The following is a 15,206-nucleotide window of genomic DNA, read 5'->3' on the forward strand; positions in this document are numbered from 1 at the left end:
TAGGTATAATTTAAAGAAAAATCCTTATATTACTGTATAAATATTTGCTAATTATAAATGGAAGCATATAAATCTGTATATGTTGTTTACTACCTATAACGAACACTGCGAAAAAGAAAATCCGCAAAATATCCAGAACTACTGACGGCGTTGTTGTTGTGGGCGACTAGGTACATAAGTCGCAGGCCAATACTAAAACTTCGATGATTTTCGATAATTTTTAAAATCGATGGTTCCATCGATGTTTTATCACCTCTACAGTCAATTGCATTTGCAATTGCCAATTGCACTTGCTTCGCTTAGTAGTGAAAAATGGCACTCAAGAGCCACATGTACAACGCAATACCCGCCGGCATGGAGTCGGACGAGGAGGAGATGGAGAACCTAATGACCAATCTGAAGATCAAGCGCCTGGAGGACATCACGACAGGTGCTGGAATCGACGGCCGTAACTTTGACGCCACTTTGGACGCAAAGGCGGAAGAGTTTTTCAAGCTTTTTCGCGAGATGTGGAACATGTATAGCAAGAAGAAGTCGCCCCATCTGCGCCAGGAATTTGGAAAGGCTTTAATGGGCCATCAGGATCCCTTACTGCTGGCCCTAAAGATCTTCGCTAACTGCCCCGACAGCAGCAACATCAAGCCGAAGAGCTTGTCCCATTTTGTGCTGGACACGGTATGCAAACTCCACAAAGATTTTCCGCAGCTTGGCGAGGGCTGTGATCCCAACACCAGCATGATAGCCTTTAACTTTGTCAAGACGTCCGGCTTGCTGGCTCTCAACAATGCTGTGATCCATGCCTACAGTCTACGCCAGATCCGCGATCTACTGCTTCCCAAGTTGCGCGAACTCCTGGACAACGGGTTGTACAAAGAGGTAACCCAGTGGTCCATCAGTCTGCAGTTGACGCACGAGTTCGACATGATGGAACTGGCTTTCCCGCTGATTGCAATAGAGAAACTACCACTGGCCGAGGACTATCTGGACTATGCCACACATCAGCGGCTGCCCTTTGTCAAGTTTTTGGATTCGTTGCTCCACAAGGAAAAGCAAGTTATAGAGCTCTGCGAGCATTTTCTCCAGTAAGTATGTAATTAAATGGTCTTAAAATTAAGCTAATTTTATGTTATTATGGTCTCTTTAACCTGCAGTAGGTACAAGAATCTTAAAATCTCTCATCACGTGCTTAGCTATCGGCCTATTGCCAAGATTGTGGCGCGTCTAGCCAAGAAGTATGGTTTCGACGACACTGTCACGCCCAACTATAAGTTCACGAAAACGTGCGGCTATTTGCATTACCTTTACCGCGAGTACGAGAAGGCGCGCATCAACCTGGCCAGTTTCCGGGAGCTGGTGAGCGTCCATGCCTATGACTACGCGCTGCGCACGGACTTCGTAATGTATATGGCCTCGGCTGGAGCTCATTCTGAGGCCATCTATTGGTACAAGGAGTTTAATCTTGATCCGAACGATTGTCCGCTGGAGATCAAGACGCAGGTCTTGCAAAATGGCGCTGGAAAATCGGCAGGCTGGGAATCCCCCAGCGAGGACCGCTGCGCCGCAAGTAGATGTGATATGTACCTGACCATGGACCTGCCCGACGAGTGCCTTATTATTGTGGACAAGGCTGAACAGTTCGATCGCATGTTATACCATCTGCAGCAGGAGTGCGTCATATACCTGGATTCTGAATGGATGCAGAGCGTTTGCGGAGACAATCAGTTGTGCGTGCTACAGATCGCCACCGGCCACAATGTCTACCTGATCGACTGCCTGGCAAGGGAGAGCCTATGCGAGGAACACTGGCGCTTGCTGGGCGCTAATATCTTCAACAACGTGAACATCCGTAAGGTAGGCTTCTCTATGGTCAGTGATCTCAGTGTATTGCAGCGCTCATTGCCCCTGCATCTGCGCCTTCAAATGCCTCACCACTACTTGGACCTTCGTAACCTATGGCTGGAGTTGAAAAAGCAGCGCTTCGGCGTTGAGCTACCCTTTGGCAATGTAAACCGGGCAGGAGACGCCCTGACGGATCTCTCATTGGCATGCCTTGGCAAGAAACTGAACAAATCAAACCAGTGTTCAAACTGGGCTAATCGACCACTGCGTCGCGAGCAGATTCTTTATGCCGGTGAGTCGGGGATTGGCTCCTCAGAATCTAGCAAGACTAATTTACTACTTTCCAGCCATGGATGCGCGATGTTTGCTGCTGATCTACAACACGCTCATTGCACGCGTTTCCTCCATACATGTGGCTATCGAAAAGAGCATCGCTAGCAATAACTTTCTCAGGCGGGGTGCCAATTTTAAGTGATTGAAAGGCTGGTCCTTGTTATATTCATGCACCTTTTAAGGGATAGCGATTCTCACGAAAACGACAAAGGCGTTCGCCCATCTTAAATTAAGTCCAAATGTTATATGTAGTTACAAAGAGTATTTAACATATATTTAGTGACTAGCCAGGCAGTTTGTTCACATTTTACAAATCAGAAGGAAAAAATTAATTTTATTAGGTTATGATTTCATGCTCACTGTATCTCCTTACTTTTAATACTTACATTATTCCAATTCATAAATACGTCTATTATTTGTATTTTCTGTTATGGCCGTAAAACGAGCCTCTTGTTTACCCTCACGCATAATCAAAACTGAATAAAAGCAATAAATAGGATTGAACAACTGTGGAGTCAAATAACGACATTGTGTGATTATCCCAGCGGGGTGGCGTACTTGCTATTCCAGTCTCGCTGGAAAACATTTCGCAGATCGCTTCTTAGGGTATTAGTGGACTCGGTCTCAAGGGTTTCACTTAGCACCAGGCCAATGCCAGCGGTGTCCGTAAAGTAGTCTCCACTCCAGTTGGAAGTTCCGATGTAAGCCACTCGATCTGTAACCATATACTTGTTGTGATTCACACGACCAAAGGGAATCTTCTCCTGGCTCGCATCAGTCGGCACTATAAATCGACGTATTTGTATATCAATTTTGTCTTCTTTGGAAGCCAAGTCCTGCAGTGACCTGAGATACCGGTCTTCACTGGGGTTGGAGTGCTTCCACCACGAAATTAGGAGCTTCACAGCCACGCCCCGTTCTACAGCAGCCTTTCGCAAAGCGTCGTCGATAAACGGCCAATAGTGGTGATTCTTTTCGTAAATGATCAGTGGATAATAGTCCATAACCGCAATATTTACGTAAGTTATGGCTGTGTTAATAGTGTTAAGGATAGCGTCCAGGTCGTTTGTTCGTCCCGAGGCTGAAAGGGGAGGCGGTGCGCTAGATAGGAAGCCCTCCATAGTAATATTTGTGTTTACACGCAGCTGCATGGGCTGTTCCAAATTGTAGCTGGTATGGTAATTCCAGTCCCAGAAGGGAATGCGAGAACTTTCACTGTTGCCTAGGTACCAGTACTCTCCAAAGATCTTGGCCACATCATTGGTCAGCCTTGGACAGTTCTGGACTAGCACGCCCATCTCCTTGACTTGCGTCAGAGCCCGCCAATCCATATTGGCGCTCCCCAGATAAAAATGTTGGTTGTCAACCACCCACAGCTTGGTGTGAAGCACTCCACTGCCAAAGTACTTGGGAAACGAGATGCTCACAACATCGGCAGCACCAGCGCTGGCTAACAACTTTGTGTTCAAATTGGGTGACACACTAGAGGGTTCGCTCTGGGCAATGCGAATTTTGATCCTGGGCGATCTGCTTCCGCCATTTCCGTTGGCTAAGAGTCTTGCAAAGACATCCTCGCCCAGTCGAGTGCTGTTATCGGACACCCCGGGCGTATCCTCGGCTTTCAGAGTCCAATAGAAGGAAGCTATGTCAAGTGAGGTCTTGGCGCCCTCCAATAACTTCCGCCAAGCTTCGTAGGTGCTCAGGAATCGCGGACTGCCGTCGGGAAATGTTAGTCCAATGGGTATGGATTCTACCAGTTGTATGTTGCAGTCAAACTTCTCCTGCAGACCATGACCCCTACCCCCTTTGTATTGATGCAGTCGTGGCCGCGGCTGCAAAAAAGTAGTAAGTGGTTTAAATAAAATAAAAAACAAAATATGAAATCTTATATAAAGTATGTATGTATGTATATACCTGGAAGTAGGAGCTGCCAAGGAAAAGAAGCATGAACAAGGACACCGTCACCATTTGTCCCGCTTGCTGGCTTGCCGTCGCCCTCTCTCCCTCCCCGGCGTCCTGAACGGGAGCAGTGTTCTGGACACTGCTAGTGGCATTCTCCACATCTGGCTCTTGGTCCTCAAGCTTCTTGTATTCCGGCATGTCTACGAATAGCAAGAACTGCGATTAGCCACAAAAGTTTGCTTATCTTTATCGCTATGGCAGGTGATTGATGAGTTTTCGGTTTTCTTTTTGATAGGCGCTAGAAAGAATGATAAAGAACTAAACAGATCGGAACTTTAAACAGTTCCCCATTTCCATTCCATTCGTTCCCTTCCCACAGAAATTTCATTCCTTAACTGCGTACTTGCGTATGGGGAAAAGGGTATGTTTTATCTGTCTCTATGAATATATACACTTTTGACAGAATAAAATGCCAAATAATAATTAATTAATTTTGCCAGTCGTCAAACCCCCTTCATGTTTTTAGGTGCGCCCATGCGTTTGTCGTGGCAACGAAACAAAGTCAGCTGTTTTTTTATCACAGTTTGTTTTTCTCGCAAAAATGCTGCGAAATTCATTGTTTGCAAGCGGGTAATTCTATTTTCGGAACTGCATTTTTACATTACATTATATTTTTGCATTTCAGCAAGCTAAGACATTTGCCAGCAATTGCTATCGTGCCCAAATTGACAAGGAGCAGCAGCACAGCGAAGCCACTGGATGCTGTCACCCAAAAGGAAGTGCGGCACCATGAGAATCACGCCTCAGAGTGGTGGAATCAAAATGGAACCATGAGTGCTCTACATGCCCTGAATGAGATTAGGTAAGCTATACAGATTGTCCAAAAGGTTTATTGATTAGTCCCTTTCACCTTTCAGGGTTCCCTTCATCAGAGATGGCATAGTTTCGCGTGGCATTGTTAAGCCAGCTTACGTAAATACCACCAAGGTGTTGTTTGGTCAAAATATTCTGGAGGTCGGATGTGGCGGAGGATTGCTCACAGAACACTTGGCGCGCCTTGGTGCGCAGGTGACTGGCATAGATCTTGGCGTGAAGTTAATAGAGGCGGCTCGCGAGCACGTAAAATGCTCCAGTCCAGAGTTAGCTAACAGAGTGGTGTACAAAATGGAGCCTGTGGATCAACATGCCAAGACCAATTGCGAATGCTATGATGCGGTGATAGTGTCTGAAGTTCTGGAGCACGTCAACGATAAAGTGGCCCTGCTGGAGGCCAGTGTACGCACCTTAAAGCCTGGAGGATCCATCTTCATCACCACTCTGAACAAAACTATACCCAGTTGGTTCGGCGGCGTAATCCTTAGCGAGTATGTTCTAGGTCTGGTACCCAGAGGAACGCATCACTGGGACAAAATGATTTCGCCATTGGACGTTCAGCGCATCTTGGATACAAGTATGTTTATTTATCTGATAAGGCTTTGTAGTCAGGATAGCTGTGCCTACCAACTCCAATACTATTTTTCTTTTGTTCACCTGCAGTGAATTGTGAGACGGTGATGGTAAATGGAAGCACCTACGACTTTTGGAGCAACAACTGGCGCTGGATCAACAACAACCAGATGTGCTACGCCCTGCATGCGGTGAAACAACCACAGCGCGAATACAATTGAATTCGCATTTTTATTTAACTAAGAGCTAAGTCAGTGTGTAACAACTAAGTAGTAAACTAATCGTCATCCGATCGTGGTTTCTTAAAGTGTTGCTTTCTCGTGGCATGCGGATTTTCACTATCTTCGCCGATCTTCCTTTTGAAGTCCTTTTTGGTGTTAAACTTTTTGCTCATGCTGCCGCTGACCGTCGGCGCCTTGTTGGCATAATAAGCCTTCACCATGTCTTGGTCGGAGACTTCCTTGGGCTGCTCCGGCCTCGTGCGGCCCTGTTTTTCTGCCAGCTCCTGTTCCATGAGAATTTCCAGCTCCGGATTCATACCCCGGAAACTGAGGCGTCCGTCTATGAGGCCTGCGCATATCGAGTAGCTGGACTCCACCATAAAATTCGAGGTGGAATTAAGCATCTTCTGGTTGATTTCGTTGGAGTACAGTGCCCTACTCTGCTCATCGTCTGCCTCCTTTTCTACTTTATCTTTTGTGCGCTGCATAAACTTCATGTCCAGGACACCACGCGAAAGTCTTGGTTTTGATTTGGCTGGCATTTTCTTATTATATTTTAACAATAAAGTAGAACGACTTTTCACCTTAAATATAAGTGCGAAAACCTTAGGCACGTTTAATTTTTTTCAAAGCAGAATGACCGAACAAAACAAACGGGTATAGCCAGTGCTGCAAAGCGTTTTTTAGCTTAGCTAGAAAACGTGGCGCGCCCTCTTGTTAATGCGATCTTTAAAGTAAATACTCAAATTACCTTTGAAAACTAAAACAACCTTTCGTTTTTGCCTATCTTTTAAGTAGTAACAAATATTTAGATATAATTAATACAAATACAATAAGCCAATACCTCGTTGTCTTTGGCGGAGAAAGCATCGGAGATCATAAAAAGATACAAAAAGGGGTATTATCAGACAATAAATCTTAAGGACTAGCTAACTATTTATATAAAAAAAATATGTAAACATTTTAAGATCAAGTTTGTAATACAAATTTATTTTGCGTCCAAGTACAAAACACTGGATAATCTGTGTGACTGCAGACTAATACTAAGTGTAATACAGGTATTAAATACACTGCAAATAAAGATAAATCAAAAACAAGAAACTAAAAAATGTTGTCCTGTTTCAAATATAGTGTTGTACATGTGCGCAAACATCGATAAATCGATTTACTATCGTCGTGGCAGCGTCGCTTTGCCACACTGCGCAGTGCGCACGAAGAATAGAGGGAGAATGAAAAAAATGACATAAATGGCGGAAAGCAAACCTAGCGCCAACATTCGTATTTTCATTTAATTTTCGCTCCAAAGTGCAATTAATTTCAGCTTGTTGATCGCTGCATATCGAGTGCAGCTACACAAAGAGTGACCAGGACGGGAATATAGCTACCTTGTCGATTGTGGACCATGTACAAGCGCAAAACCGCGAGTATTGTTAAAAGAGACAGCAGCTCCGCAGCGGGCACCTCCTCCTCGGTTATGATGATGAAGGTGGATTCCGCTGAAAATTCGGTTCGGTCGCAGAGCTACGAGTCCACACCAGTTAGCATGGACACTTCACCAGATCCACCCACGCCAATGAAGTCCCTATCGCATTTACAATCGCAATCGCAGCCTGGACAACAGCGCTCTGTGGGCTCACTGGTCCTGCTCACACAGAAGTTTGTGGATCTCATGAAAGCCAACGATGGCTCCATCGACCTGAAAGCGGTACTATAACAGCTTACCATTAAGTGCTTATCTTTAATATCGTCTTATTTTCCCTCTGCAGGCAACCAAAATCTTGGATGTGCAGAAGCGCCGAATATACGATATTACCAATGTCTTGGAGGGCATTGGACTAATAGATAAGGGCAGACACTGCTCCCTAGTGCGCTGGCGGTAAGACCTCATTTGCATTTTGCGAACTCTAACTAAAAATGTTAATGACAGAAACAAAATGAGGTGAAGCCTTTCAGCACTTCAAAATACTGAACAAACAGGTGGAATTTACTTTATTATTTTTTAAAGTTAATTCCACTTAAATATTTCATTAAAAATTATTAAACATGTGAATATTCTAGTGGCGGGGGCTTCAACAATGCCAAGGACCAGGAGGACTACGACCTGGCACGTAGCCGGACTAATCACCTAAAAATGGTGGAGGATGACCTAGACAGGCAACTGGAGTATGCACAGCGCAACCTGCGTTATGTTATGCAAGATCCCTCGAATAGGTCGTATGCATATGTGACACGTGATGATCTGCTGGACATCTTTGGAGATGATTCCGTATTCACAATACCAAATTATGACGAGGAAGTGGATATCAAGCGAAATCATGTAGGTCTAACCTCCAGCTATGTTCTACAATCTTTTTAAAATCTTCCTTTGGATAAACTTTTTGATATTGAAGATCATTGAACTACTTTACGTGTTTTTTGATTGGTTTCATCGAAGGAAAATGTACATTTTTCTTAAAATAGGTAATTAAAGAAAATATTATTTTTGCAGTACGAGCTGGCCGTGTCGCTGGATAATGGCAGCACAATCGACATTCGCCTGGTGACGAACCAAGGAAAGAGCACCACAAACCCGCACGATGCGGACGGGTTCTTTGACTATCGCCGTCTGGACACGCCTTCACCTTCAACGTCGTCGCACTCGAGCGAGGATAGTAACACTCCAGTATGCACGGGAAACGTGATTACCGACGAGCACGGCTACTCGTGCAATCCCGAGATGAAGGATGAAATGAAACTCTTAGAGAACGAGCTAACGGCGAAGATAATCTTTCAAAATTATCTGTCCGGGCACTCACTGCGCCGATTTTATCCCGATGATCCGAGTCTAGGTTTGTTTTGTTTTCTTGCCATTTTCAAGGAGCCCATGCTTTACTTGATCCTGTTCAATGTTGCAGAAAACCCACCGCTGGTTCAGCTTAATCCGCCGCAGGAAGACTTCAACTTCGCGTTAAAAAGCGATGAAGGTATCTGTGAGCTGTTTGACGTTCAGTGCTCCTAACTGAGGGGCGGGATGTACACCTTAGGACTTTAGCTACACTGCAACTGGCCGCGTGCGTTGTGCAAATATTTATGATTAGTACAATTTTGACTTTTGGTTTCTCTATATCGTCTAGAAATTTTTAATTAGTTTAATAACTTGTAATTTCGTCACACTAACAGCAAAACCAATAAATTCATGAATGCACACATTGTAGGTTGTGTATTTGATTTAAACTCAAGTTTTGTGAGGTTTATTTGACTCAAGCGGAAGTCTTTTGCAATTAGAATGCTCTTGGTACAAATATTTTTTAAGAAATCCATATTTATGTATCTTTTCTATTTTAAGTTTATTTTTACGGCACAACCAAAACTTTTAAAGATGCGTGTGGGTGGACACATACAAATGATGTCAGAATAATTAATAAGGATTTAACTTGACTAGTCATAATATAGGATTTAAAATTTGTGAATTAATTACTAGATGAATTTGTTTATAAATTTGTTAGTAAAATAGCAAAAGGCCTTCTGATAGGATCATCTGGTATTTAACTACCGTTGAACACGAGTTCATGGTCACACTGGAAAGAACCGCTAATGTTAATTTGCAAACACATGTCTTAAGAATAAAGAAGTATTGTATGGTGATCGTGAGAAACTTGTCAAAAATGAGGATGCGCCAAAAACTAGCCTGCTGGCAGCAAATTCTGACCACGTTGGGAACGAGTTCCATGTCAGAGCAGGAATGGAATACAATTTTCAAAGGGTTCCTTGATAGCTGGCTAAATCCCTACTGTATCCAAACCAGCTGCGTAAGAACTCTGCACATTTTAGCCGAGGACCACTCGCTTATTTGTTTCTAATCAATCAACAGGATCCTAGCATACCTCTAAGACGAGAGTTCTTGGTCAGACCGAGAAAAGCGCTGCAGGGAAACCAGACGGGATCGGTGGCCACAATTCCAGAGTCCGCTGTTTTCCTGGAACCCACCAGTTCCACAAAATTTCCTCCGTGTGAAGCTTCAAGTTCCATAAAGTCCCGTGATACCGTAGTAAATTCAACAGGTTGTGATTCTGGTAATAGAGAAAGATCTTCAAGTGTTTCGAATAAAAATTCTACGTATAAAAATCCTGGTGAATCCGAATATGCTAAAATCTGGAAACAGGGCAAAAGGCATTCGACTGTCAGTTCCTACAAAGCACGAATTTCCAAGCGCAGAGATTCTAAGCGGCGCCCACATACATGTGAACCTGTCGGCAAAAGCCGAGAATCAAGTGTTTGTGCTCGCAATGAATATGTTTTCAAGTGTAGAAAGGCATCGCCTCATGCTCCAGACTTAAGTACCATCAAGACGAAAGATTCATGTGCTTCTCCAGATGTTCTTGTCTTAAATTCCAAGAACAGTGCGTCCAAGTCAACACAACGTCGAAATTCATTTGGTCCCACACAAGATTACAAAGCTTCTTCAGACAAAATAATCAAGCGTCGAAACACGTGTGTTCCCACAGGTACTCCCCAATATTTAAAACTAAAAACCGGCAAGGGACATAATTCAGGCGACAAACATAAGCCATCTATACGCGGCAACGAGTCAAAGGAATCAAGCGACGACTGCGATGACCAAATGCCGCTTTCAAAGTGGTTGCTAAAGATAAATCGCGATAAACCAAAAGCCCTTGATCTGCCCCACAAGATAGAGTTGACTCAAACATTTTGCAGTCCTGCACCAGAGCAAGTAAAGCGAAAAAGAGGACGGCCCACAAATAATAAAAAAACACAGCCTCCAAGGGAGCCATCATTAAAAACTAATTTCACCGGGCAGGGTAAGCATTCAGCAGAGCTCCTAACTATAAAACCAAAAAGCGAGACGACTCAAGCAAAGCAACTGCGAAATTTTGCTCAAAAACAGCCCAAACAGCAGAAACAGAGGCTTAAAGCGCCACATCAGAAAAAAACAGCGTCGCTTCAGTTGCGAAAGGGAAAGCAATGCATGCTCGAAAAGATCAGTCAGCAGGCCAAAAACTTCCATAAAGCATCCGGACAGCAGAAGCCATCGACATCTCAAGTCCATAGGAACCCACCGCCAAAGAAAATGAGGAACAATGGTGTAAAATCAGTAAGCAGTTTTATGGTATTTACGTTACCTAACAACTTCCTTTTGTTACCGCAGATAAGCGCCAAAACGTTGATGCCAGCCCACATGCCACAGACTGCGATCAACTTGAAATGCTCAGAAATTGATGGACCCGTTGAGAAGGATTTGGGCCAAAAGATCGATAGTACATACGGGAGTCCTAACTATCGCTACGATGTGCTTTATGAGCACAACTACAATATGTTTGGCGATGAGGATAACTTCCGGAGAGCACAAGACTACGCACCAAACAAAATGGATGTGGATCAGCCACTGGTTGACGCTATTAAATTATCTAGTCCCGTGGGCGGCGAAGGGGCCAGCGTCGAGTTAAAACACGATGACGTCTATGACATACCAATGGAGATATTTCGTGAGGTGGAGGAGATTGATCGGTGTCTGGAGAACTTAAATAATAAAACACCCAGCGAGATCGATACCCAGATAGTCCATACCAGCGAGTTCTTTGATAATCTGACGAGACCATCGACAGCAGAGGTAGACAAATCAGATTTAATGGACTTACTTATGAGAGGAAATGAAGAGCTGGATTACGAGGACGACGATGACGATGTGCTCTCGATGGCTGCCTCCTGGGATGGACTCGACGATGAGATTTTGGCTGAGCTCGAACCGATCGACAAAACAACGGAGCAGATACTCAATCCCGAGCCCTCCACAGAAACACTTAAGTCAATCGAAAAAGAAGATGCTCACCAAATTCAAAAAAAAAAATCGTTTCGAATTCCAAAACTAAATGCTGAAGATCTGAAGACACAGCCCTCCGTGATGCGATCCCTCTACGAAATGGAGGAGTTAGAAAAGAATTGCAAGGTGGCTGTGCCGTCTCCACTAGCGGATCCCCCGTTCGCTGAATCCAATCGCAAGCAACGCGACGAAGCAACCGCTGCTCGACGGTCCAGAGAAATATTGCCAGTATTTGCTCCACCATATCGAGTAGAACCAGAATCGTGCACCAACAGCCCACAGTTTATACCACAAGTACCCATCCCCCCGTCAGGCTCCAACCTAGAAGGTGTTAATTGGATTGAAGAAGTTTTTGGGATTAGGTGCATGCAAAGCGTGGACAACAGATGCATCTCTTTCAATTGCGATCATACAATGAACAGTTTGGGCGAAGTGCAGAGACGTTTGTTCAGGATGGACGAGGACACCCTGGTAAACTTCTACCGACAGACGATACGAAGCATTTTCCTGTTTCAGACCTACTACACCTCGTTTGTAGACATCTTCGAATTTCGCCGCCTGTGGAAGCATCTGCTAATCATGCTGGCCGACTGCCGGTTGTACAAAAGCATTTCAGCTCCCCTACTGGTACACGCTTATGAAGCCCTCTATAAGTGCGGCATGCAGAAAGAGGCTGTGAAATGCATTATGGAGTATGTGTGGTTGCCCTGCAAAGCGCATAAATATCGCGATTTTATGCTAATGACGCTAAATATTCTGTGCAACGCCAACTGGGACGATTATTGCGATAAGCTCATGAAGCTGGACCAGGATTATAACTTTGAGATACCCCAAAAAAACTTGATCACCATACTTAAATCTTCCGTAGACCGCTCTGATAAATTTTCAAACGCCCTTAAGTTGATCACCCTACATCCAAATTCTATTTGTACCAACGAAACTATTATGTCGATTCTAAGCAGCACATCGAAAAGCTACAGACAGAATGAAAGTACGAGCGCAAGTCAGGGGCCGTCAGGAGCGGATTCTGGTCCTTCCTCAATTATTACAACATCTGTTGCCGTTCAGCCGTGTCCACCATTAAGAAGACACTCCACAGGTCCTAATTTTAGACATTCGCCAATAGCCGCGTATAACTCAAATGAGAACTATAGTTTTCATTTTTCCAATGAATATTCGAACAATAAACAATAAAAAATACCTTGACTAAGCAAATTAAATGAATGGAAAATATCTGCTTTTACATTTATCATAATCTCTTCATTTCCCTTGATAAACACCAATCTCAATGAAGTTATCAAATGATAATTCCTATATGATTTTTACAAATATTTTGTATTATCGAAACTATCAATAAACTTAAGGTTCAGTATTACTTTCTATTAAAAACTTTTATTATATTATTGTTAGAGTAGCACTAATTAAAATCGACACTTTTTACAGACTTTTATACAGATCAGACCTATCTTTTCTGCTTGCCCTTGCTCCAGTTTTTTTTGCCAAAACTCTTTCTTCCACCACCCACAGGCTTGTGGGAGCCGCCAACGGCGCCCATCGGTTTAATGCGTTTGCGGGCGCCCGTGAAGTTCTCCGAATCATCGTGGATGTCCCCGCCTCTCTTGTGTCCTTTGACACCCTTTGTATCTTCCAAATCCTTAAGCTCCAGTTTTGCGGTGCGCTGTGCCTCGGCCACTCGCTCTTGAAGGGCCATCACCTCATCCTCCTCGCACTTATACAGTGGTAGTTGCTTCCCCAACAGATGTTCGATGCGCTGATACAACTCAATGTCGTACTGGGTCACGAGGGTGATGGCTTTGCCGGAGCGACCAGCTCTTGCTGTTCTTCCCACGCGGTGGATGTAGTCTTTGCTGTGTGTTGGTATGTCAAAATTGACGACAACATCCACATGAGGAATGTCCAGGCCGCGGGAGGCCACGTCTGTCGAAATAAGAATTGACCGATTTTTGGCCTTGAATTTGTTTAAAGCGGCCAGTCGCTTGTTTTGCGACATTTGACCGTGCAGCGGAATAGCAGCCAATCCCAATGCACGAAGCATCAATGCTGTTTTAACCGTGTTATTGCAGGTGCTGCAAAATATCATGAAACTGTTGCCTGCCAGATCATTGAGGATATGAACCAAATACACATCCTTGTATTTAACAGGGATAAACAAATATGATTGCTGCAGCTGCTCAACCGTCTGATACTTGTTAGACACCTCTACCTTAACGGGATCCTTTAGGGAGGCGCGCTGCAGTTTCTTTACCTTTTTGGTCATAGTCGCACTGAACAGAAAGGTTCGTCGTTCACGTGGCAATACTTTTAGGATCTTGTCTAGTTCCACCTCAAAATCCATGTTGAGAATACGATCCGCCTCGTCCATGACCAAGTATTTAATAGCTTTAAGGTTAAAGCCTTTCATGTTTTCTAGGTGATCAACCAAGCGACCCGGTGTGGCAATAATAATATGTGGCTTCTTGGCCAATTGAAGGCCCTGGGCTACCATGTCCATGCCGCCGACAACCACGCAGCACTTTATGCCAATCCCGCTACCTGGAAAAACAGAGCTAGCATGAGTTCAGCAGATTTAAATTTACGAATACTATAAATGGAAGTTTTTACTCAGAGGTAGTGACGAATAAGAAAATAATAATTTCATGTTTTCGTTGATAAACAAAATCAAAACAGTTTTAACATCACTGCAAAGTACAAGCAAATAAATTATGCGAAAACTCACCAAGGGCCTCAAACTGCTCGCCAATTTGAAAGGCCAGTTCCCTCGTGGGAGTTAACACGAGGGCAAAATACCGCTGCGGATTCTCGAGAAGGGCATGTAAAATGGGTAGAGCGAAGGCTCCCGTCTTGCCGGAACCGGTCTCCGCCAGACCAATAACATCCTTGCCCTGTAACGCTACCGGAATGGCCTCACGTTGGATCTTCGAAGGAGACCTCCACTTTAATTCGTCACATGCTTGACACAAAGTCTCATTAAGACCCTTCGAAAAAATATGTGAGCATTAGAATGAATTTGAACGTGATTTAGAAGTAAGGCTCATACGAGATCTTTCCAGGTTAGCTTCTGATCCTCGGCTGTGTCGTCCTCCCGGTCGGAGCCTTTGGATGGATCATATTCCCCATTTTGTGCCACCTCGTTTTCCTCTTCATTATCGTTATCTGCGACTTCCTCTTCATCTTCCTGCTCCTCCTCACTACTAAGATCCTCCTCCTCGCCACTGGTTTGCAATTGGGTCTGTTCGTCCTCTGAAGTTTCCGACATTTTGTTACATGAGTTTCACCAAATTTCACGATACGGATATTACCAGTTTCTGCACGTGGTCGAAATGAAAGAGATCGGGACGGTAAAATGGAAATAGTTAATTACTTACGATAGTATCGATATAATTGCGTTTTTGAAGCACTACAGATACTCCGTAGACATGTTAGTTTCGATAGCTAATTTATGGAAATAGCTCATGCACACTGCCTCTTAATAATACTTGTAGACTGGTTAAATATCGGAAACAAAATTGTGATATTGTAGTGAAAATCATTATACAAAAATCGTTATTTTATAATGTTTGGTAATAGATATCAGATTAATATTAATAAAAACGTCAATTACGCTCAACGCATAAAAATTGTAAAGT

The 15,206-nt window shown here is 43.9% G+C and overlaps 7 protein-coding genes across 9 annotated transcripts; 4 read left to right on the forward strand and 3 right to left on the reverse strand.

Moving 5' to 3' along the window:
- The first annotated feature begins 250 nt into the window (after positions 1 to 250).
- Positions 251 to 2,695, forward strand: LOC6529240 (exonuclease mut-7 homolog). Its single transcript, XM_002090210.4, has 3 exons — positions 251 to 1,082; positions 1,152 to 2,131; positions 2,187 to 2,695. Exons 1-3 carry the CDS (start codon positions 313 to 315, stop codon positions 2,312 to 2,314), a joined length of 1,878 nt encoding a protein of 625 aa, XP_002090246.1. The 5' UTR covers positions 251 to 312; the 3' UTR covers positions 2,315 to 2,695.
- LOC6529241 (5'-3' exonuclease PLD3) lies at positions 2,420 to 4,422 on the reverse strand. The gene is made up of 2 exons (XM_002090211.3): positions 4,087 to 4,422; positions 2,420 to 4,004 (listed from the first exon to the last, which is right to left on the reverse strand). Exons 1-2 carry the CDS (start codon positions 4,270 to 4,272, stop codon positions 2,709 to 2,711), a joined length of 1,482 nt encoding a protein of 493 aa, XP_002090247.1. The 5' UTR covers positions 4,273 to 4,422; the 3' UTR covers positions 2,420 to 2,708.
- A 178-nt stretch (positions 4,423 to 4,600) lies between these two features.
- LOC6529242 (ubiquinone biosynthesis O-methyltransferase, mitochondrial) lies at positions 4,601 to 5,827 on the forward strand. The gene is made up of 4 exons (XM_002090212.3): positions 4,601 to 4,704; positions 4,760 to 4,936; positions 4,992 to 5,524; positions 5,611 to 5,827. The coding sequence occupies exons 1-4, from the start codon at positions 4,676 to 4,678 to the stop codon at positions 5,739 to 5,741; spliced, it is 870 nt and encodes a 289-aa protein (XP_002090248.1). The 5' UTR covers positions 4,601 to 4,675; the 3' UTR covers positions 5,742 to 5,827.
- LOC6529243 (M-phase phosphoprotein 6) lies at positions 5,733 to 6,404 on the reverse strand. The gene has a single exon (XM_002090213.4). It carries the CDS (start codon positions 6,281 to 6,283, stop codon positions 5,798 to 5,800), a length of 486 nt encoding a protein of 161 aa, XP_002090249.1. The 5' UTR covers positions 6,284 to 6,404; the 3' UTR covers positions 5,733 to 5,797.
- Positions 6,405 to 6,949: 545 nt separating this feature from the next.
- LOC6529244 (transcription factor E2F2) lies at positions 6,950 to 8,959 on the forward strand. Its single transcript, XM_002090214.4, has 5 exons — positions 6,950 to 7,446; positions 7,508 to 7,617; positions 7,800 to 8,058; positions 8,230 to 8,569; positions 8,636 to 8,959. Exons 1-5 carry the CDS (start codon positions 7,144 to 7,146, stop codon positions 8,737 to 8,739), a joined length of 1,116 nt encoding a protein of 371 aa, XP_002090250.1. The 5' UTR covers positions 6,950 to 7,143; the 3' UTR covers positions 8,740 to 8,959.
- Positions 8,960 to 9,097: 138 nt separating this feature from the next.
- LOC6529245 (protein deadlock) lies at positions 9,098 to 12,948 on the forward strand. Of its 3 annotated transcripts, none has more exons than XM_015196773.2 (3): positions 9,098 to 9,529; positions 9,592 to 10,833; positions 10,888 to 12,948. In XM_015196773.2, exons 1-3 carry the CDS (start codon positions 9,290 to 9,292, stop codon positions 12,751 to 12,753), a joined length of 3,348 nt encoding a protein of 1,115 aa, XP_015052259.1. In that variant the 5' UTR covers positions 9,098 to 9,289; the 3' UTR covers positions 12,754 to 12,948. The 3 variants fall into 3 exon arrangements, with proteins under 3 accessions (XP_015052259.1, XP_002090251.2, XP_015052258.1); XM_002090215.3 differs by having other exon boundaries at positions 9,592 to 10,824; XM_015196772.2 differs by having other exon boundaries at positions 9,592 to 12,948.
- LOC6529246 (probable ATP-dependent RNA helicase DDX47) lies at positions 12,876 to 14,922 on the reverse strand. Its single transcript, XM_002090216.4, has 3 exons — positions 14,618 to 14,922; positions 14,297 to 14,555; positions 12,876 to 14,112 (listed from the first exon to the last, which is right to left on the reverse strand). Exons 1-3 carry the CDS (start codon positions 14,834 to 14,836, stop codon positions 13,022 to 13,024), a joined length of 1,569 nt encoding a protein of 522 aa, XP_002090252.1. The 5' UTR covers positions 14,837 to 14,922; the 3' UTR covers positions 12,876 to 13,021.
- Between the last annotated feature and the right edge of the window lie 284 nt (positions 14,923 to 15,206).

Source organism: Drosophila yakuba, chromosome 2R (genome assembly GCF_016746365.2).
Source record: "Drosophila yakuba strain Tai18E2 chromosome 2R, Prin_Dyak_Tai18E2_2.1, whole genome shotgun sequence".
Lineage (NCBI taxonomy): Eukaryota > Metazoa > Arthropoda > Insecta > Diptera > Drosophilidae > Drosophila > Drosophila yakuba.